The sequence below is a fragment of the Rhinolophus sinicus genome, chromosome 17 (genome assembly GCF_057876585.1).
Source record: "Rhinolophus sinicus isolate RSI-liver-muscle chromosome 17, RSI-T2T, whole genome shotgun sequence".
NCBI lineage: Eukaryota > Metazoa > Chordata > Mammalia > Chiroptera > Rhinolophidae > Rhinolophus > Rhinolophus sinicus.
Genome location: NC_142517.1, coordinates 162,807,871 through 162,831,592, shown reverse-complemented (window position 1 = coordinate 162,831,592; position 23,722 = coordinate 162,807,871). Strand labels below are relative to the sequence as shown.

Below are 23,722 nucleotides of genomic sequence, written 5' to 3'. Positions count from 1 at the left end.
CTATTTTTTTCATCAAGGTGGATCCAACCGAAGAGAAAGGGGTGCTCCACCCCTTCCTCCCACCCCGAGGTGATCCTTGCCTGCTCTTCGCCACCCGAGCCCAAGAGCTACTTCTATTATTGTTATCGAGAGTGGCACACTCTCCTCTGCTCATCTTCCTTTTCCCCTTCATATTGGCCGTAGGGAAGAAGGGAGGGTGACGTGGGAATATATGTGTGCAGGGTGGGAATCCAGTGAAGAAATGCACCTAGGTGTTTATATTGTGTATACCCTCAAAGCTATTGCTTGCTTCAACTACAGCCTGCCAGTGTTCACTGCTTGGGAGTCGATAGGCTTTTATGGCAAATAGGCAGAGATGAATTGTGTCCTAGCTTTCAACCAACCAAATTCAAACATTCACTGCTTATTTGCTGCAGATGATATTAAAGTCCCTGAGAGCTGCTTGCTTTCATGCCTTTTTTGCATGCTTGGCCTTCTGTCTGTTTCCATGAACCACAGACCACCTAAGCAAGTTGCTGAGCAAGGGCTCACAGGAAATTTTTGTGGTTATAGGTTACAGTCTTTGGCAGTCTGAGGTAGGCTCTAGGACAGAGCTGTCCAACAGAAATATAATGTGAGCCACATATACAATTTAAATATTTCTAGTAGCTGCATTAAAAAAGAAATAGGTGAAATTAATCTTAATATATTTTATCCAAAATATTTCGACCTGCCATTAATATAACAATTATTAATGAAATATTTTACATTTTTTTATACTAAGTCTTCAAAATCTGGTTTGTGTTTTATGCTTAAAGCATGTCTATTTGGACTAGGCATCTTTCAAGGGCTCAATAGCCACACGTGGCTGATGGCTACCATATTGGATAGTTGCAGGTCTAGAAGACAGAGGCTAACACAAAAACCTCTTGTTTAAAAAACAAAAAATACAAGATGAGCTTTAGCAATTCAAGAGGTAACTAAAAATCAAGTTAGGACCCAACACCTTGTCTGGCAGACAGCTTGATCTTAGATTTTGCTCCATTATTTTCCATCTTCCCTTAATATCTGTATACAAGTATTGTTTCATAGTACCAAGGTCAGAAATTGATCTAATAGGGTTTACAGTCACGTGGAATAAAGCCATTGGAAAGAAACTGAAAGCCTGTTGGGACTTCGGGCTCAGAACCAGCTGCTGGAGCTCACCTGTCAGTTGAACTCCTGCCTTGTGTATTTGAAGTGGCTTCGTTTGTCTCCTGCCCAACTTGCTCCTCAGGGCAGGGAGGCTCGTAGGCTCTGTAGTGGGGGGAAAGTCAGGGAAACGTAGCAAATCCGAATGCGGAAGAAGGGACCAGATTTAGGTAGATGGGCAAACTCTAAAAATCTAAATCTGATGCTTATAGGGTTGTAAAAAAGAGACCGCTACTGGAAATTGGAGGGAATTTGTTTTCAATCTATCCGGGAGAATCATTTGCTTTGGATCTATGCAAATAAGGCTCCCAAAAGGACCACAGGGAACAGCCAGCCTTGCCTTCTGGTTTTTTGTTTTTCGTTTTTTTTATGGGTTTTTTTTGTTTTTGTTTTTTTTGTATGATTTATGATTTTGTTTACAGACTTTACTGGGACTAATTTTTTTCAATTTAGATGTTTTATATGGTTGATTAAGTTTAAAATTACCATTATTTTTTAAAAGCACATGGCCACATATGTATATGTATATATACCTATATACCTAAATTTTGTATGATGGTTTCGGTGCATTGCTCATGTATTACTAGGAGATGCTAAGAAGAAATCAATCCGAAGAAAAATTTGAAAGAAGCATTCCTATTTATAGAATAAATATTTCATTTATATAAAAGCAAAAGAACTTAAGAGTTCTAATAAATGGGATGTCTAATAAATTATGATGCTACCCATTTGAATATATTGTATTTTTTGTAACTTTCCTCGTCAAAGTCCTGGGCCTAGTACATTAGACAACTTGGGTTTTTCTCCCCTCTCCTCTACCATTCATTTGTCTTTCAGTCACTTGGGGCCCTTTACCCAAAAAGAATCAAGAAATATAAAGGTATAACAAGCTCCGCAAAGTATTTAAAAAAAACAACACAACTTTATCTCCAGTATTTTGGTAATACAGCAGCATTGTTTTATTTTGGATTCTTCAATCAGATATCAACAGTTGATTAAAATCCCTATGAAAAAGCGTAATGTCCCAGTTTAGAAAAGAGGCCTTTCTAGCAAATATGACAGAGAACAGTTTGACCCCAACAAAGTGGATCTAAATTTTGTAAGGGGTAGTAAGACTGGCCAATTTCCTCATATATCCCAACTTTGCAGGTACTATCCTAAAGTTTGAAAGAGGGTCACAGCTCAAAGTTGCTATTCACCAGGACAGAGATGTTTTAGAACATGGGTTTTAAGTGAATGTTTCATTAATACACCAGTATCCTTGCTTTCAAAGTTAGCAACCTAATTGTATCCAAAACTTTGAATAAGTTCTATGCTAAAATCTTCAACTATAGCAAATCACAAAAATGAATCATTTTCTTCCCTAAAATCAGAGCCTACATGTTTTTTCCACAAAATTTCCAGATAAATGTATTCAAGATGCAACAGTATTTTAACATTCACATATTTTATATTGAAATGTATTACATACAGTATTAAAATTCAATGTTCAATATTTATTTCACTTGCATTTTATTTAGTAAAAGCTGAAAAACTGTTTAATCCAATGGTGCCTTACTTTGTGATTTGAAAGAAATCGACTTTTTATGTCTACGTAGCAATTGCTGGCATATTTGTAAAAACTGTTAGACCTTTATATTTTAACTTGTAATACCGATTTTGTTATCTTAGTAGCATAAATGGGATGATTAAGGTGCCCAAAAATTTTTGGCATGAAATTAATTTCTCCCTGTTTATAGTCAGGGATTGTAAAGGGAGAAAAAAATGTTTTTCATACCACTGCACTATGTAAACATGCACATTTTGGTACCTATGTCATCAGGATAGTTTAAATGGTGGGATAGAGTCTCTCTAAGACATCTGCATCTTTGTAATTTAGCCAGACAATAAATAAAAGCAGAATGATATGAGTGTTAACTGGTGGTTTTTATTCAAGTATTGTCTAAATAAATATAAACGAAAAAGCAAGTGTCTGTTTTCTGCTTTATTTTTGGTAAAGAAAGACATTCTCAAAAAGAAGAAGGTTTGTATTATTCATCAAACCTGTAAATATTTATCACATCCACTTTCTAATACCTTGTTTGTTTTCCCTGAGAACCTGTCTCTTAGTCAAAATCTGTTAACGGTTTACTTGAGGCAGATGCTTCTACTCTAAGGTAAAGATGGATGGTGGAAGCAATGAAAGATGAAATTACAAAGAATAACATTGACACTGGTAAACATAGGAAAGGCAAATGGGAATTGAGGAGGCCTGATAATTTTTTAAATTATCTACTGTGTATGTGTGTGTGCGTGTGTCCGTATATCGGTATAGTATAACGGTTAAGAGATTAGGAAGACCTGGCTCCATCTCTTACTTTCAAGTCACTTAACTTCTCTAAGTTTCAGTTCCCTTATATAGAAAGTAAGCTATCTTACAGCATAAATAAGGGCATTAAATGAGATAATGCTCTGAGCACTTGGCCTGACTAATTCTAAGCACTCTAAGTAAGGGATAGCCACTATTAGTATGAACTGGAAACAAATATGTACATGATGATGTCAAATTAACTGGAACCAAATTGACTAGAAGGGTATTTACTAGTGTACTTTTGAAGGAAAGGGACAATAGCAGAGAAAATATCCTTATCAAAACGCAAAGCAATCTCTAGACAAAGGTCATCTCACAGGCTGTCAGTCCCTTATATCTCACAGGCCTGGAAAATGAAAATTCATGTTGCTTCAGTCATCTGAAAAATTATTAGATTCAATTTGATATAACTGAAATTAAGACCTGGAAAGAACCTTATATATAGGGCAGCATTAGAATTTATTATCCATGGAACACTTTTAAGAGTAGAAGGGGATGCTGAAAATAATTGCCTTGGCACAGCAGGTATAAATGAGGGCTGCCCTGGCAAATTGGGCCTTGTGGTCACCCCTCTCAGAGGTCATCGCGTCCAACATTGTGTTCTTACAGTCGGGTAATGTAAGGCCCCGAATCACATACTACCTATAGAGAAGCAGTATGACTTTTCACCATACCACACTCAGTTCTTTATAATCCTTCCTACCTGTAGCTAAGGTCTCTGTTTCATGTGTCTTTCACATTTGCTAATAAAAATCTCTCAGAACCCAGAGAATTTATATTTTTAACAAACTTAAAGGTCATTCTGATGCACATTCAGGATTCAGGACCACTGTTCTAAATCTTTGACCTTGCATTGGGCCATTAAAAAGAATATACGCATACACAGAATATATGAAATCATATGAAGATATGGCCAAAGGAAAGGCCAAATGACAAGTCACAGAGTGAGAGAATGAGCCTTGGACACACAAACCTGGATCTGAATCATGGCCCTGCCACTTGCTCCCTGTACATCCATAAACAAGTTATTTAAGCCCCCTGCGTTCTAGTTTCCTCAACTGTAAAATGGTTCAAAAGCTTAAATAAATATACAAAATATATGGCATATGTAAAGCACTCAATGAAAGTTAGTTTCATTCCATTTTCTAATCTTTTTGCCATCAAACCTAGGCCATAATGGGGGGGGGGGGATTCATTGCTTCAATGAAGTCTGATAAAATTTAATTACAGGATTCTTACGGAAAGAAGTCTGGACGGCATTAGACATTAATCTCAAATTTAACTTAAATCTCTGACCAGAAAGATGGCTGCCAGAACACCTGGAATATCCATCATGGACTTAACATAAATGTGTTTTAGTCATGAGGAACTCCTACTTTTTTCCTGTTTGCTGTCTTTCTTAGCAAGTTAGTAAGTTCAAGGTTACCTGCCAGAATGCTATCTATTTCATTCAGATAGGTCCCTGAAACAAACAGCAGCAGATAATGGGGAAAACCCTAATGCTTTATGGAGCTGTTGTATTCCGAGATTCATTTTTACATTTATTCATTCAAATCACCAACAAACACAGATTAACTACTATTTAAGCATTGGAAATACAAACATACACATCATTCAATAGAACAGTACTAGTCCTAGAACCAAGGGTGTGCATTTAAGAACTTCAGACAGTAGGCACAGTCCCACTCTATTACTGGTTCTGGAATGTTCTTCACCACTGACACTGGGTTGGCTGTGTGCATGAAAGGGAAATTCCCCTTGGTGCTTTCTGCTTAGAGTTACTCTTAGAGCAAAGGCATGGATAAGTCCCAAATGAGACTACCATGGAATAAACAGAAAAACATTGAACACAGAAGTGAAAACACAGTAATTTCATACCGTCAACACGCTACCTAATTTACGTTGCTTGATGACAACACTTACGTATTGTCTTTATTCTTCCTATAACCACCACCAATTATTGATCTATTATGTACTACAAACTGCTAAGATATTTGCAAATATTATTGCATATGTTATTATTAATTTTTGTGACTTTACACATGGAGAAATCCAGGCCCGAATGGATTAGAAATTTGCCTCAAGCCACTTGCCTTGAATGGATCCAGAATTCAACTCAAGACAGTAAATAAATTTGAATGGGGAGTCATAACATCATTGTCAACTTTTCATTTACCAGGTTTAAAATATACTGACATTTCATAAAAGCAAGGACGTTTTAATAAGACAACACTAAGAAAGACCTAATCTTAGAATAAAAGACAGTATGCTCAATTGAATAAACATAGCTTTATGGAAAACTCACATTGTCCTTATTTTCCTCACTGGGCTGTGGACTGGCTGTAGTCGGGACCAGCATATACCACCCAGGGCACGTTGCCTCTTGTAAGTGATCTCGTTTCTTTCCGTTCTCCTGTTCTTTACAGCTTGAAGGGTGGTCGTAATCCCTACCTTGAGGTTTTTAAAGGGATGTTATATACCTGAACTCAGCTCATCTTACCAGCACTTGCTACCTTTTAAGTGATCTTGAAGGAGCCACTAGAATTCAGACGTCATTTCATTAAACACAGACTTCTGAACATCCCCGTCTCAGTCAAACTGCAATGTGAACAGTTAATTTGCTCCCTGCGTATCTCCTTTCCTTTATACTGTCCATTACCTGTGGGGTATTTCTTCCATTCATATTATACATTTTTAGTATTTAATTTATTGTTTACTCTCCTTGAAGTTGGCAAAGTCACATGGTTCTTTTAAATTCCAAGTAATAGGACTTGCTTTTCTTTAGTGGCCAGAAGTAAACTTTGTATCCTTCGCCTCAGTCTTACAACCTGGGACTTATTCACAGGAGAAATGAAGGTAGAGCGAAAAGACAGTCATACTCAAAAGAAGTGAAGTGGTTCTACAATTTTAAAGCATTTTCACATATATTACCTCATTTTTACCCCACAGCAGCTCTGTGAAAGAGAGCCCATGTTACAAACACTGGGCTCCGTCCCTGAGAGGTGACATGACTCAAAGGTCTTGCAGCTGGTGGGTAAAGAGTCCAAGACCAAACCGTCTGTTGCAAACACACTCTTAAAACTGTGTTTTTACCCTTATTGTCTTCATTCATTTGACAAATATTGAGCACGTTCTCAATAATGAGAATGAGCACATTCTCAATAAGTCTAGAACGAGGCAGAATATATGTGCTATTCAAAGGCTTGAAATAACGCGCCACGAGGATCCAAAGCAGGTACAACTCCTGTGAACTTGGTTGAGCTTTACTGTCTCATACTCACATCCATTTTCCTCCTCTTTCTGAGTCAGACTTGCAGTGTTTCTCACAATGAAAGTTAAGGCCCACCTCCACCAGAATCAGCTGCAGTGCTTGCTAGAAACAGATTCCTGGGCTTCTTAGGCCTCCCAAAATAAAAATCTCTCAGAACCCTGAGAATTTGTATTTTTAACAAACTTAAAGATGATTCTGAAGCACGGTCAGGATTCAGGACCACTGTTCTAAATCTTTGACCTTGCATTGGGCCATTAAAAAGAATATACGCATACACAGAATATATGAAATCATATGAAGCTTAAATCACAAGATGGCATTTACTTTTTTGTCATATTCATTGACTCCATTTAACACTGCCCTATGCATGCTGATTCATTAGAATGTTATTTGTCTCTAAAATGCTTCGTTAGAAAAATATCTCTGTCTATCTATCTAATGGTCTATTACCAAACTCTCGTGCTAAGAGTGATCTTATCCTCTCAGCCAAAGAAAAATTGTATAATGACAGCACCACACAGCCCAGGCCAGGCCATATTCTGTACTAAATGTATGTCCTACTGTGTTATCTTGAATTAAGAGTGTTTGCAATGTGGTCTTTCCATACCATTTTCTGGTGCATTCTGGGAAGTAATTTTGACCCACAAGGCTATCAAGAGATCACAGTGCAGGTTTTGCCATAAAGAAATATAGAAGGACATCGTGGTAAATGTTAAATTTTTTTAACCAGTTCAAGATGACTTTAAGGAAATGGTTATAACAGAGGGTAAGGAACCACATGAAGTCAGGCTGGTGGAACCCTTCTGACATTATGATGGGTATCATAAAAGTCCCTGCTACCAAGGGGGACAGACAAATGTCATGACTGGCAATGGAAAGAAACTATGGCTTGTGAGTTCAGGAGACCTAAAGAGAAAAGAAAACCTACTTAACAGAAACCCCTGGATTTGAGGACTTGACCAAATGAGCCTGTTCACTTGGACTCCCCTGGAACACACGCCCCTGTAGTTAACAGGGAAACCTATAGCGTTACCAGGATTGGAGCTTCTACTTGCCAGTGTTTCACTGTAGCCACTGGAAAATAGTTACAAGATGTTAGAGCAGTGGTTCTCCAACTTCAGAGAATGACCTGGATGGCTAATTAAGACAGAGTCCTGGGCTCCACTGCTAGAGATTCTGATTCAGCAGGTCTGGGTGGAGCCTGAGAATTGGCATTTCTAACAGGCTTCTAGGTGATGCTTGATGCTGCTGGTTCTCAGACCATACTTTGGCACTGATCACTATCTATAATAATGGAACACTTTTCTTTGCATTCAACCAATATGTATTTATAGCATCAAACCTAAATACTGTGTCCATTATCTGCATCGTGGTTGAAGCAACTTAGCCGACTAAAGTAGAAAACCAGTGGACATGGTATTGTTGTACCTGAAACAGAATTATAATTACCTGGTACTCTCTCTTTGACCGTTAACATATCTATTCATCTTTTTTGTTGTTGTTTTTGCCTTGCCTACATATCATGGGGGGTGGGGGTGGAATCCACATGTTAATAAGTTGTTAATTATGGAGTTTTAAAAATCAAAACAGCAAATGTCATGAAAAAATAATTCATAAAAGCTGACAAGCCTTCACCTTTAATCATCAGTTCAAGGTTAAATAATGATCAGAATTCTTTCAGTTGCAGTACTTATGTTGCATCTTGATGTTTGACTATTATATAAATATAACTGCGCTATTAGGCTCTATTTTTCATTGCAGATGAAATTGATGCATCTTTGTGTGGTGGAGTCTGACATAGTAAAATTGTTACTCTCTAGGTAGGATATTCATAAAAATGTAATTATCGTAATCAGAACAGTCTTTAAGCTCATGAGAGGGGATTGCCAGATTTGTGACTGGCAGTTTTCAATCACTTCACTTATAATGAAGAAACTTAAAGCAGCCTTGGAAATCACTCATGTCTTATAGAGGGAAACCATGCTGACCAAACAATAAAAAGTGTTGGGAGATGGTAAAGAGAACTCCAGTTGGCTTCTTCTGCCTGGGTTTGGGCAGCATTGGACGGAGCCTTTTAACAAATTTCATTCAGTGCTATTTGTTGGGAGAGTGTTTTGAGAAGAAAGATATCCTAGAAAGACCACTGTTACTGATTAGAATGCATTTATCATTTTCTTTGTTGAGTTTATAACTTGCTGGAGGAACAGCCCTGGAGCTGCTGGGCATACACTATGCCACCTGGGAAAATGTGGCAAGTCCTTCAGTGGGATTCGGCCCTTGGTCCGATGGAGTCTCCAGTGTTCTTAATGTCCCAAATGCTGGTGTAGGCTGCATGTTTAGTAGATGTAGATACCACAGACAATCCTATGTCGGTGGGCTAGAGAAATGAAAACCAAGAAAATAAAATTCATAGGCTGTTCAATGTGAAGAAGAAAATAATCTATTCAAATCAGAAAACAACTTTGTTTTTGATTCCCTCTGTCCCTTTTGAAATTTTTCAGTGGGAGAAAATTCTTCCCCTGCCACTGGATTAAAACATCCATCATCCTATGACTTGTATTTAAACACTATTAAGTAATAAGAAGTCCTACAGGCACTTTAAGTCTCCCACACAGTCTCAATTTAAAAGTTAGAATATTCAATCTTGTGTAATAATCAACTCTTGGAATCAGATTTAAAGGTGAAACTTTTTCCCTTCACTCATCTGGGGCCTTCTGTAGCTCCAGAAACCAGGGAAGGGGAACACTCTATCTAGTGTTTCCAACTGTCTGCCCCATTTCACTAACATGGTTTTGTTCCAGAGTCAAAGCAGGAAGAGGGAAGAGAAGTAAGTGGGGAAGAGAGAGGAAAGTTCTAAATTGGCTGGTTGTCTTACTAAGTGGCCTCTCTCTTTCTGGGCTAGGCAATGATATTGAAAGCCACCTTTTCCTCATGTGGGGTGTTTTCATGGGTTTTTCAGAGACCCACTAGTCCCCCATTGCTGGGGACCTCTCACCTGAAGTTCCCTTGATCAACAAAACTCAGCTTTGTATCAAAACTCCAGCTTCTCCCTGCTGAATCCTAAGAGCCCCTCTAGGTGGCCCTGTTGGACAGGAGCTAAGTTTCTCTTTTTCTCTCTTCCAATCCTGGCCTCGCAGTCCAGCCACCTCTCCTTCACTGTTAGAATTCTTTCCTTCCGAATTTCCAGGTGGGAACCAAATACCACTTGCCCGCATCCTACACGAGCCTCTTCAAAGCTGTGTGTAAAGCTCTCTGAATGAAGAAGCCTTTTGGTGGGAAAGCAACTTTGGGGTGGGAGGGGTTTTCAGACTAGTGTCCTCCTGAGAAACCCTCTTCACAAACCTTCCCTCGCCATCTTCAAACCCTCTGACTTTTGTTGTGGGGAATGGCTGTCCCCTACTCTTGTGGAGAATCCTGCACTAGCTGTAACACCAGGGGCTCTTCCTGGCACCATTTATGGACATGATTCACTCTCTGGAAAAGCTTAGCCCGGTGCCCCTTCTTCCTTTTGGTAGTGGTTCTGCCCTCGGGCACAGACCTGTTCTGCTCAGAAGGTCAGCCTACACCTGGCGTTCGCTGAACAGCCCCACTTGGCTGCCCTCTAAACCCTGCCTTCCAGCGCAGCCTTTTTCAGTAATGAAAGTGACATTTTGACCTTCATCTGTTACCTTTCATTTTGTTTCTCGGTTTGTTCAGAACCTGGGTGGGGAAGACAGGTGCTATTTACTGAGTCCCCTCAGAGCCCCAACATCTTTTTACCTTAAATGTAGGAAAAGGATTTGAGTCATGTTACCACTTTTTGGATAACCCCTTTGAAGATTTCTCTCTTTTTATGGTTCCTCTCTTTTGCTTGTCATGTATTTTACCTTGACATCTAAGTGAGGACTTCTTATTTAACATCCTGAAATGTTTCTTCTGGGAAATGGTTAGGAAAAAGCTTTTAGAGTTTTCTTGAGAAGTAATTGATTATAGAAACTATTTGAGGACATATACTGGGGGTGCTAAAAACATGTATACCAGTGGACACTTTGGTCAACGTCGTACAAGCAGTAGTTCGCCGTAATCAGAAGTGTCTGGACGCTGATGGTAACCACTTTGAGCATCTCTTGTAATTGCAGAAGTCAAACATGACTTGCATTCATCTTTTGTTATCGGTATATATTATCACAATTTTAACACAGTTTTCCTTTCTTAAAATGTGTATTTTTTTTTTTTTTTTTTTTTTTTTTTTTTTTGGCACTCTCTGCATATAGCAGTGAAATGAAGATCTTTTAGATCAAATTTTACTTTCAGGAGACTCAAATTTTTTTCTTGGCATTGCCAAAGACTAGTTATATGACCTTGGGGAAGTCACTCCATTTTTCCAGATCCTAATTTTTTCATTTTTAAAATAAAGAGTTTGGCCTAAATAATCTCTCAGGTCCTTTTCAAACTCTTACTGTGATTCTGTAAGACCTTGAAGTAAGTGGAAGAACATTTCTATTGCTAAGTAGGCAGTGCTGGTGATAGGAGCATGAAGGTTAACAATGAAGGTTCCTCTCCGTTCATGAATTTGGCCCTTCCGCCACTGAATGAGACACACACTTACTGAGTGCGCACATTTGCATACTAAGATATTTGCATGCATATAATTTAGTCCTTAACCCAAAGAACTTACAAACATGAAAAAGCTGCACTGTTCACAATTATTGCTTAACAACATATGATATTTTATTTACCCAACAAATATCTACCGAGCACCTACCATTCTGTGTACAATAGTCCCCCCTTATCCACAGGAGATATGTTCCAAGACCCCCAGTGGATGCCTGAAGCTAAGGATAGTACCAAACCCCATATACACTATGTTTTTTCCTATCCACACATACCTATGATAAACTTCAATTTATAAATTAGGCACAGTAAAAGATTAACAGCAATAATAATAAAACAGAACAATTATAACAATATACTGTCATAAAAGTTATGTGAATGTTCTCTCTCTCTCTCAAATATGTTACTGTACTATATGTACAGCATGGAGATGCTGGACAAGGGAAGGATTCACACCCTGAGCAGGACAGGGAGGGACGGCATGCGATTTCATCACACTACGAAGACTGTCACCCCATTTAAAACTTATGAATTGCTCATTTATGGAATTTTCCCTTTAATATTTTCAGACTGCCATTGACTACAGGTAACTGAAACCTTGGAAAGCAACACTGAGGATAAGGGGGGGACTACTATACAAAAAGACACGGTGGGATTGTGTTTGGGGTGCAGTGGGTAGAGTTTCCTCTCAGAGCACTACAATACATATGCAAAGAGACCTCCACAGAGCCCAGAATCAGGATGGGTTTAAAGTAGAGGGAAGGCCATGTGACAGTTCACAGCCTCAGATCTGCCCTCACATCCTTGGTCCTGTGCTTCCAAGGGCAGAGACAAAAGACATTTCCATTAGGAAAATAATGGTGGTGCTTTTCTTTTCTTTCCTTTCTTTCTTTCTTTCTTTCTTTCTTTCTTTCTTTCTTTCTTTCTTTCTTTCTTTCTTTTTCTTTCTCTTTCTTTCTTTCTTTGTTTCTTCTTTCTCTTTTTTTTTTTTTAAGGCGTGACAGTCAGTATTCACTCTGTTTGAGGTTTGACTACTTCATAGAAAAATGTGTCTATAAAATACCTGGTAGTTGTAAAAGGCTTGGGTAAGGCCCAGGGAGTCAAATAAATATATGTTATTTATTCAGCTGTCCCAGCCATTACCAACCTCCTTACACCCAAAGGTTGTCTGAACTCTCCTAAATTTTATTTGTAATATTGTTGCTGCACAGGCAGGAAAAAAAAATGTAGAACATCAAAGCTCTGCCTCACTGAAAAGCTATCTTCCAAGTACAAACATTCTTCATGGCATTTCAGGCGTACTTTGACACTGAACCTGAACGGTGGTGGAAATGCATTTATCTGGAAGAGCAAACATGGTAATTGCAGTAAAAGTTACTTGACATTGTAGTTGAGCAAGCATGTCCTGAGCACTTTTGGTGCCCCTGACTCACTGCAGTAAGTACATAGACGATACCAGAGATTATGTTCTCCAAGCCAGTGTCAGAGTAAATGGGGAGCCCACTGCCTGATCCTCCGCCTGTGAACAGCAGTTCTGCGCCCAGGGAGCTTGGAGGTTGCTCTTTTTTCGTGTCTGATCTCCAATGCTGAACCCTAATCCTGCTTTTTTCAGTGACTTTTTCAAGATAAATTATGTTCACCAGCTCAAATGTATCATCTTAGGCATTTTTAAAGGCCTTGAACTTTATTGCGATAATGGACATTGAACTCACTCTGAATTCTAATCAGGTAGCTTTATGTAGGAAGATAGGCTCCTGCCTTACTTTATCTAATTTTAGTATTGACGATATCGAAAACCCTTCTAGGCAGGATCCCTAAAGAGAGCGTACTTCCACTGAAGACCCATGGGGGATTTTGCTTATTGGGAAAAGTTGGCAGCAATACCACCTAAAGAAGTACCCAAAACAATAAAACATGTGGGGAAAACCTCCAAGTGGACAGAGAAGTTGGAAGGGGTTGTGGCATACTTAAGGTGATCATATTTCCCTAATCAGATCCCAGGGCAGAAGGCCTGGCATGTGGTGTGAAGCAGGACAGATTTTTTTTGAAATCTGGGATGTATGATCACCATCTTCTCAGTGAATGAAGCAGCAAGAGCCAGCAGCTGTTCAGAGTATAAGTCATTAACAACGAGTCTTTGTGCTTTAAGGGATTCAGAGCAGTGGGTGGGGAGCTGCTGATGTCACCCGCTTAGGAGCCATCCATCGCACAACACAAAGAGGGTTTATTAGCCAGGGTTTCCTGGAACCACTTGCTGTCATCACCTTGTCTGTAAGGACAAAGGTGCAATCTACTGACCAAAAAACAATGAAGCTTTGCTTCCAAATAACACAGTCTGGGAATGAAAATACAAGAAGCAGGAGCTTAATGTTACATGTAAATTGTATCTCAATAAAAATAAATAAATAGAGCAGGAGCAAGTACGGGACAGATCGATTGTCAGCTATTCTTCATTTTTCAGTTCTATGGCTGCTTCTTAAACACATTTCAAACTTCATACTGTTTTTTAAAATTAAATCCCTATCAGTCTGCCTCCTAATCTTGTGCATTTGATTTAAAACTTGGGAATTGTTTTGTTGCAAAGGTGGAGATCCAGAAATTCCAATTCTCTTACTTAATAAGAATGTTATGTCCAGCCTAACGTAATAGGAGAAAAGTTTCCCTTTGTTGCCAACACCCAAAATCAACTCTTAATTATGTGCTTTGAGAATGATCCTTGGAAAATATCTTAACTCCCATTCCTATCACCAACATAGAAGTCTGTAGGCCTCCGTCTCCATTGTAAAGTTGCTGTATGCTTGTTCAACTTATCAAAAGATTATTTTTTAAAAAGTCATACATCATAATAAATTAATTTTGATGATTCAATATTTTGTGCTATCTGTATTATCATTTTAGCTCTATTAGAGTGGATAAGAAAGACTTTGATTTTTATGGGAAACTCAAGGTCAAGGGTCTATAGTTTTTTTCTCTACATCAGGGCATTAAGTGGTAGGTAGAAACATAAAAGAGATGCATTTGAATATACCTGGTGTGTTGGTTAGGTTGTTTATAGCTTCAAATGATCAAGTAAAAGTGTATTAAATTTATAATCACACATAAATAGGGAGATATGGTATTTGCAGGGTTCGTTATTTCAGTGGCTTAGTGACTTAACGAAGACCTGCACTCTTCCCACATTTCCATCCCATCATCCTGGGCACATTGGTGTTAATCCTCAAGCTTGCCCCCATGGTAAGAAGATGTCCACTGTAGCACCACAATAATCTTACCCATCATCTAAAGGCACAAAGCTGAGAGTATCCTCTGTCAGAAGGAAAAACTTTCCAGAAACCAGTTAGGTTTTGAAAAGTACAGAGCTGGTCAGTCTTTTACATGGAAGGTGGGCTCTGCCAGCACATAAAAAGTGTGGGAGGGATGGCATTTGAATAGGCAACCAACAATATTGCCACAGGTGGGAATTGAGAAATATTCCATTTACATATGCTGAAGTTTAATGGAACCATCTAATTATTTTCCAAGGAGATCATGTCTTTGAAACAAGCTCACAACTAAGTAACCATTTTCAAATCAGTAAAAACAGCACAAAGGAGAGGATATATATGAGATGTGTCCGATGGGGGGTCTGTAGCTTGATGGTTAGGTTGAGGGGTGCTCAAAAATGAAGAAGAAAATCTTTCAACAATGATAATTAGTTCCTGCTAGCAGTGTGTGCCTTCCTACAGAATTATAAATTGCCACCTATGAAGTGTTCTTGCCAAAAACAAAAAAACCACAAACAAACAAATTATGTTAAATCTCTAGATCAAACACTCAGCTTACAGGAAGTACAGGGAATAGAGGAACTGAATCTGGAGTGAACCCACAAAGGCTGGCAGCAATGACCTAACCAGACTATTTCTGCAGAGTTTTCTTGGCTGTGGCTCCCTTGGTTCTTGCTGATTTTCCAAGCCTGATTTTCAGCCTTCTTTCTGGTCAGTTCTGTGAGCTACCTAATAGTCTGCTAATAAATTATTTCTCTGCATAAATTAACCAGACCCAGTTTCTATTATTTACAATCAAGAATTATGATTGATACAAAATGTCCTACCTATCTGTTCCACACCCATTTAAGTAAATGCTTCCTGGGGACATTCCCCATCCACCTACAGAGAACTTATATATGGCATTCAGAGAAGAGGTCTGTCAGCACACCCACACAAAAGCAGATAAAACCCATGACACTTACCTACAATAATCAACCTAGTTCTTCATTTGTAAAAGTAAAGGATAACACAGGATCATCAGACATTAAGGAAAGCCAGCTAGGCAAAAAGGAACAAATAGACCTGACCTGGAAGAAAAAGAGTAGAACAAAATTTTCATCTTAAAAAGAAAGAGTCCATTTGATATATTCAGTAATATTTGAGAATATTTTCCTACATACAAAAAGAACATTCACAGAGGAAGAGTTATTGGAAAATAGAAGTCCAGTAAGAGGACTTCATTCACCACTGAATCTCAGCACTTAAAATAATGCCTGGAATTCACTAATATTTGTTGAATGAATGAATGATCAGTGAAAGATATACAACTGAAAGTCAAATTAGTGATCTGAAAGATAAAGGTAGGAAAATCTCCCAACATTTGAAATAAAAAGGTCAAAGTAAATGAAAATTTCAGAATAAGCAATATGGAGAACTAATCAAGGTGATCTGAAATCTACCTAATAGGAGCTCCAGAAAGAAGGTACAGAACAAATGAAAGAAAAATAAATAAATAAAATTTCCCTGGGCTGAAGAAAGCACAACTTATAGATTGAAAGAGCCCACTGACAAATCCTGGAGAAATCATAAAGAACATGATTCTGAAAAATTCCACATAAATAAAATTTACAAAGAAACAAGAGGCAGATTAGCATCAGACTTCTCATCAGCAACCCTTGGTGCCAAAGACACCAGAGCGATATCTTCAAAATTTTGAAGGGAAATAATTTTGTACCTAGAAATCTATACCAAGGCAAACTTACAATCAAGTGTGACAGCAAACTCGAAATATTTTGAACACACAAGGACTCAGAAGTTTTGTCACAAACACATTATCTCTATAATAATTACAGTACTCAAAAATGCACTTGAACAAAACAACAATGACAATAAGTAATCCAAAGAAAAAGATAATGTGGGATAAGAGAAAAAAAGTGAGTCAAGAAAACCCAAACACACACACACACACACACACACACACACACACACACACACACAAATAGAAAACCCAAACAAACAGTAATCCTTAACTAGCATAAAACTAATTTCGTAAAAATTGCTTACACTTGTAGAGATAGCAGTGGCGGAAGGAGGAAGTCAGAGAGTATAAATTTCTTGCTTACAGGGAACGTATAAAGATAAGTTAATTCTAGATATTGATAAAAAAAAACATGAGAGTTCAGATTTTAAGTTAACCATCAAATAATTGAAACTGAATACATAACTTTGCCAACCCTTCAAGGAAAACAAATGGAACAAAGAAAATTTGATCAATCTAACAAGACGAGAAAGGGAGAAAGACGAGACAGCCAAAAAAAAAAGCAACCTGAATAGAAAACATAAACCAAGATAACACAAATCTATTTAAACATATTAACAATTAAAATGTGAATGAGTTAAGTTCCCGTTTTTAAAAAAACGAGTTTTGATTTGTGGTAAAAAAAAAAATAAAAATAAATCCAGCTTTATGCCATTTACAAAAAAAGACACTTCCAAAACATAAAAGGAAAAGAAGGATATTTCCAGCAATAAAAACCACAATTCACTAACAAGACATGAGAATCAACAACTTAAAAATTTGAAAAGCAAAAGATATTAGAAATGCATTAAAATTGATCAATCTCTAATAACAGTGGATACTTTTTATACATCTGTTTCAGAAATTGGCAGACCAAACAAAATTTTTTTAAGCAAGTATATTTGAGTACAGTCATGCATTTAACCACCTGGAATAACTTTGTAAAGATCACAGGGACCAACCTCCATTGCACGAAATCCAACTGTGTTCATCTTACTCCATCTCTCAGCAGCAACTGATAAGTTTGGCACCCCTCCTCCCCAAAATGCTCTCTTCCTGGTCTCTGGAGATGCCACACCTTCCTGACTTCCCTACTGCTTTGTGGGGTCAGGTGCCCACTCTGTCTTGCTGGCTCCACCTCTTATTCCTGACCTTGTATTGAGGTAGCCCAGTACTCAGTCTTCCTTCTTCTCTTCTCTGTCTACACTGCCTTCCTAGGTAGTCTCACACGGTTCTCAGTCTTTAAATGCCATCTCTATGCTAATGACTCCCAGATTTCTTTTTCCAGTCCTGAATTTCCCCCTGAGCTCCAAATTCCTCCATCCAGCTCCACTTGAATATCTAATAAGCATCTCAAATTAAACATGTCCCAAACTAAATTCTTGAGTTTCCCTACATACATTCTAAAATTTTTGTCGTTGTCTCAGATTTTTCTTTATTGTGGTAAAATTTTAAAGTGTATAAGTCCATGGCATTTATCACATTCACAATGTTATGCAACCACGTCTACTGTCTAGATATTTCATCAACCCAAATGGAAACCTCTGTTAGTCAGTCACTCCCCATTTCCCCTCCCCATCCTGAGCCCCCGGCAAAAAATAAAAGAAAAGAAAAAAGCAATCTCTGTGACTCTATAGATTTGCTTATGCTGGATATTTTATATAAACAGAATCATCCAATATGTGGCCTTTTGTGTCTGGCTTCTTTCACTTACATAATGTTTTCAAGGGCTGTTCGTGTTGTAGCATATATCACAGTACATCATTCCTTTTCATAGCCGAACAATATTTCATTGTATGGATATACTTCATTTTGTTTATCCATTCATCTGTTGGTGGACATTGGGTTATTCCACTTATACAAGCCAATGTTTTTCTTCTATTCCTCCTCCCCCCCTCCACTGTCTTGATCCCCAGTCATCTCTATCTCATTTGGTGGCACTAACATTGACTCAATTATTTAGACCCAAAACCTAGGAGTCACCCTTGTTTAGACCCCAAAACTAGGAGTCATCCTTGATTCTTCTTTTTCCCTTAGCCCCACCCCACCCCTGACATCCAACCCATCAGTAAGTCCTAACTGTTATGTCACCTAGATCCTAGATACGTCCCAGTTTTGGTCATATTTCACTACCGCCCTAGTTACTACCTAGTTCAAACTACTGTCCCTCTGGCTACAACTAAAGGTCCTTTTGTTTTCTTTCTTCCTCCTCCAATTGATTTCCCCATAGCAATCAAAATGATCTTTTATTAGTATGACTCAGATCAAGCCACATCAGTGCTGAAGACTCTTCAGTGACTTCCCCTTCCATGGGAATAAAATCTAAATGTCTTGTTATGGCCAAAAAGGCCAACATGATCTAGCCCCTGCCTACATCTCTGAGCATCTCTCCTACACTCTCCAGACACACTGGCCTCTCTCTGAGTCTCTCCCACACCAACCACTTTCCTGACCTAGGATCTTTAGGTTTCCTGAGCTTCTGCCTGGGACATAGACCTTCCCTCAAATTTTGCTTGACTCTCTCCTTTTCATCATACAGGCCACCTCTGCAGAGATGCCTTCCCTGACTCTCCTATCTGAACTAGAATCCTCACCCTAGTCTCTCTCTCACCCCTTACTCTGCTGGATTTTTCCCTCATACAACTTAGAACCCTATAACATGACATTATTTGTCTATCTGTTTATTATCGGGCTTCCCCCCCAACAAGAAAGTAAGTACTTTGCCTTCAGCCAAATCCCCATGGCCTACCTCATTACCTAGAATGTATGAAGCATTCAGTAAACATTTGTTACTTGAATAATGAATGTCCTGCATAATATACACACATAGAAAGAAGACTTTGTGCTTAATAAGCATAATATCCATTCTTTTCAAACACCCTTAAACATTTATATAAATAGACCATGAAGTGCTCTTCAACCAGGTTGGTGAAAGTATAAGTATAAGCTTTCTGGTGAACAATTTGATAATACCCATCCCATTTTAAAATGCAAATAGCCTTTAAACCAATACCAATATTGAAAAACTCTTCCTTCCCCATGAATTTCACTGGCACCTTTATGATAAATCAAGTGATGCTCTATGTGTGGGCCTATTTTTTTCACTCTATTCTGTTCTGTTTATTTATTGTCTATTTGATCATTTTCAAAGATGATATAGAGGTTTATATGGATCTAAGGAAAGTTTCCTTGCCACAATGTTATTTTTTTCTACTGTTCTATGTCCTAGAACTGATTAGTCTATACAACAATAGATTTAGTAAAAATTTAATACTATGGTAATATAAAGAATACTTTTGGTTTTGGTAGGAAGATTTTCACCATAGTTAGGAGAATATTCTGGGACACTGTATTCTTGGACTATGGTGTGTGTCTGGAGGTCGGGAGCAAATTTTTTTAATTAAAGGAACTGCCATTTTGCATTTTTATATTGTTATCAAATATTTCTCTCCCCTCCCAAATTCCTGAAGGACATTGAAATGATCCATGTTGCAAATAATTCTGAAATGGTGACATGTTTTGAATAGCTCTCAGGTATTAGAAATGAAGTATCTTATAAAACTAATTCTTGGTTTGAAAAAATGTCACTGTGGTCCATTGTGCTGAAACAACTAGATATCCATGTGGAAATATAAATGGGACAAGACTCAAATTTTTGTTATGTGAAGGACTCCAGCAGAGCAGACTTTTATTTGTTCACTATGCAAATAGGAGAGAGCCAAGGATCCTCTTCTGATTTGACAGAGCAACTCTGATAATATTTACATCATTAGGTTTCATCTACAACATTATCACCAGGGTAACAAATAAGACTATCTTAACAAGTCTTAACAAGCAGAATTACAGGTGTCATTGAAGGTTATATTCACATAACATGGAAACAATTTCTAAAATCTGTAGTACCTACAAGACTGCTTTGTTCAAGTAATAATGCCAATGATAGCTAGATTTATATTAGAGAGAACAGAATGAGCTGGTAGCAGTTGTGAATATTTGCACGAATCTTCATATTGCAAAGGAAACAAGACTGATGCCTCTGTGAGAGTTCAAATTTAAGACCTCATCTCATCAGATTCTCTGACCAAGTTTTCAGATGAGGAAGGATGTCTCTCCCTTTGTAGCTGCAGTAGAGAAAAAACATATTTTTCATTTCTTTATTAGACTTTTTCTAATTTAAAGTTCTGTATTTTCAGAGCCAGGCTCTGAAATTTCACTACTCAGCATTAAAAGCAGAATGTAGACCTCTGGGGCTCAGACCTATAGAAAAATGGATTGTCAGAATTTAACTTGATAGTAGTAAAATAGGTACAATTTATCTTCCACATTACAAACGATCGAGAGTCAGACTGACATCAGACTTCTCGTCAGCAAACACAGGTACTAAAACATGAGGAAATAACTACCAAGTTCCTTGGCAACATGATTATAAATTAGAATATTGTACACAGACAAACACTATTAAGTTTGACAGTGGAATGAAGACATATCATACATGCAAGGACTTGGAACATTTACCTCCTACATGCTCATTTTAGAGAGGTTGTCTGAAAATATTCTGCAGCACTGGGTATTTGTCCAAAGAAATCCAAAACACTAATTCAAAAAGATATATGCACCCCTATGTTTACTGCAGCACTATTCACAATGGAAACAACTGAAATGTTCATCAATAGATGAGTGGATAAAGTAATTATGGTACAGATATGATGGGAGAGACATGGAACAGAAGGAGTGTAGAGGAGATCCAAGATGGCGGAATAAACACTGTGCCTGCTTCTTTCCATGAACCCATTAAAATTACAACTAAATTACAAAACAGTCCACTCGGAGAATCATCTGAAGTCTAGCTGAACAGAAGTTTTATAAAGAAGCTACGGTGAGACTGATAAGAGAAGCAGAGACACGAAACCCCAAACCTCCATGTGTCGCTTGAGAACCGGGAGGGATATCTTGCCCCAGACATTCCCCGCAGAAGAGGGAGGGACCCCAGCTACAAACCAGTCTCCCAGCCTGGAGTACTAGTGCCGGGAAGAGGAGCACCCACAATATCTGGCTGTGAAAAACAGTGGGCACACCAACAATCTAGGTGGGATGGAAAGCTGCAGGAAACACAGACGTCCTCTTAAACGCTCACGCACAGACTCACTCATTCGCAGGCACTCACCTTAGGCTTCAACCACGCGACAGTAACTCAGGGGGCATCGTATGGGAGACAGACTAAGGTGTGTGGCTTCGTAGCAAGAGCTGGCCATTTTCTCTGTGTAGGGTCCTTCTGAGCAGCTAGCAGATAGGAACCCTTTTTCCGGTGTTGAGCCCGCCCCTACAGGCCAAGTCTGAATCTGATTGGCCGGGTGAGCTCTGCTCTCTTCACCCTGCTGACTCACTGAGTGAGTGACACGCCCAATGCCAGAGGCACTTTCTCTGCAAGCAGCCAGCCCCTCCCAAACTGCACTTTTTCTTGGAAAACTATAGGAGTCCATGGGCGCAGGCAGGTGGCAACTGGCCTCAGTGTGTTCTGAGACTTTTGCAAAGTAGCTCCAGGCTCAGCACTAGCACCAAACCAGAGTCTACATTAACTACTCTTCCCACAACTCTTCCCACTCTAGTGACTCCTTGAGACCCTGCCTCACCCAACTTGTGTACTGCACAAGGCTTTATCAGTGGCTGAACCTTATGGAAGCTGGCAAGTGGCAGCATGTCTTGGGGTGTCCTGGCATTTTGTGGAGCTACCCCAGACCCAGTGTTGGTGGCAGACGTCCTCGGTTTGCAGCGTGGCCTCTCCTATGTGCCTCCAGGGTTAGCAAAGGCAACAAATAACCATGGATCACTTTGTAGCTCCTACCAGGTAGTCCCCAGCTGGTCACAGGCAGTGGGTGACCTGGGCCTGCACCAGAGGCCCCAAAATCAATATACTTGGAGATTGGCTCAGACCACAGCAGAGCACTGCCCAATTAGTCCCACAAAACAAGCAGCACACCCAAAGGGCAGTCTCAACTGGCAGTAGAGCTGGCTAGGGTGACTCCCCTTAGTGGGGTAAGCCCCCTGCACAGCAGCCTATAAGCTGTGAATGTGGCCAAACCCCACAGCCAATCAGCCTGAGGGTCAGTCCCACCTACTAATGTGGCCAATACCGACCATGGCTCAACTATAACAGGAAGGCACATACAACCGACACAAGAGACACTCCAGGAGCACCCAGCACAGGTGACCTGGAGACTGTGCCACTGGGCCCCACAGGGCACCTACTACATAAGGCCATTCGGCCAAGACTGGGAGACACAGTAGATCTACCTAATACATAGAAACAAACAGAGAGGCAGCCAAAATGAGGAAACAAAGAAATACATCCCAAATGAAAGAACAGGAGAAAACTCTAGAAAAAGAACTAAATGAAATGGATGCAAGCAATCTACCAGAGACAGAATTTAAAACAATGGTTATAAGGACACTCTAGGAACTCAGTAAGAACTACAACAGAGATAGAAAGCATAAAAAGGATATAGAAACCATAAAAAAGAACCAGTCAGAGTGAAGAATACAATAACTGAAATGAAGAATGCACCAGAAGGAATCATCAGCAGACTAGATGAAGCAGAAGATTGAATCAGCAATTTGGAAGACAAGGTAGCAAAAAACACCCAATCAGAAAAGCAAAAAGAAGAAAGAATCCAAAAAAATGAGGATTGTTTAAGAGATCTATGGGACAACATTAAGTGTGACAACATTCGCATCATAGGGGTACCAGGAGGAGAAAAGAGAAAGCAAGAGATTGAGAACCTATTTGAAGAAATAATGACTGAAAACTTTCCTAACCTGGTGAAGGAAATAGACATAGAAGACCAAGAAGCACAGAGAGTCCCAAAAAGATGTACCCAAAGATGCCCACCCCAAAACACATTATAATTAGAATGGCAAAGGTTAAAGACAAAGAGAGAATCCTAAAAGCAGCAAGAGAAATGCAACTAGTAACTTGTAAGGAAGCTCCCATAAGATTGTCAGCTGATTTATCAACAGAAACTTTGCAGGCCAGAAAGAATTGGCACAAAATATTCAATGTAATGAAAAGCAAGGATCTACAACAAAGATTTCTCGACCCAGCAAGGCTATCCTTTAGAATCAAAGGACAGATAAAGAGCTCCCCAGACAAGAAAAAGCTAAAGAAGTTCAACATCACCAAACCAGTATTACAAGGAATGTTAGAAAGACTTCTTTAAGATGGAAAAAAATATATCAAAATTATGAATAATTAAATGGCAATAGCTATACATCTATCAATAATTGCTTTCAATGTAAAT

General features: G+C 38.8%; 1 protein-coding gene and 1 long non-coding RNA gene across 4 annotated transcripts in view; one reads left to right on the top strand and one right to left on the bottom strand.

Moving 5' to 3' along the window:
• WIPF1 (WAS/WASL interacting protein family member 1) overlaps window positions 1-3,138 on the top strand; it is a 110,573-nt gene extending 107,435 nt beyond the window's left edge. For all 3 annotated transcript variants that reach the window (XM_019727473.3, XM_019727474.3, XM_019727472.3), the window contains exon 8: window positions 18-3,138. In XM_019727473.3, the coding sequence (XP_019583032.2) occupies window positions 18-73 (56 nt within the window). In that variant the 3' untranslated portion in view covers window positions 74-3,138. The remainder of the gene's footprint in view (window positions 1-17) is intronic.
• On the bottom strand, window positions 1,576-15,719 carry LOC148754872 (uncharacterized). The gene is made up of 2 exons (XR_016019875.1): window positions 15,613-15,719; window positions 1,576-9,168 (listed from the first exon to the last, which is right to left on the bottom strand). It is a non-coding gene; the product is annotated as an uncharacterized LOC148754872 (long non-coding RNA).
• Between the last annotated feature and the right edge of the window lie 8,003 nt (window positions 15,720-23,722).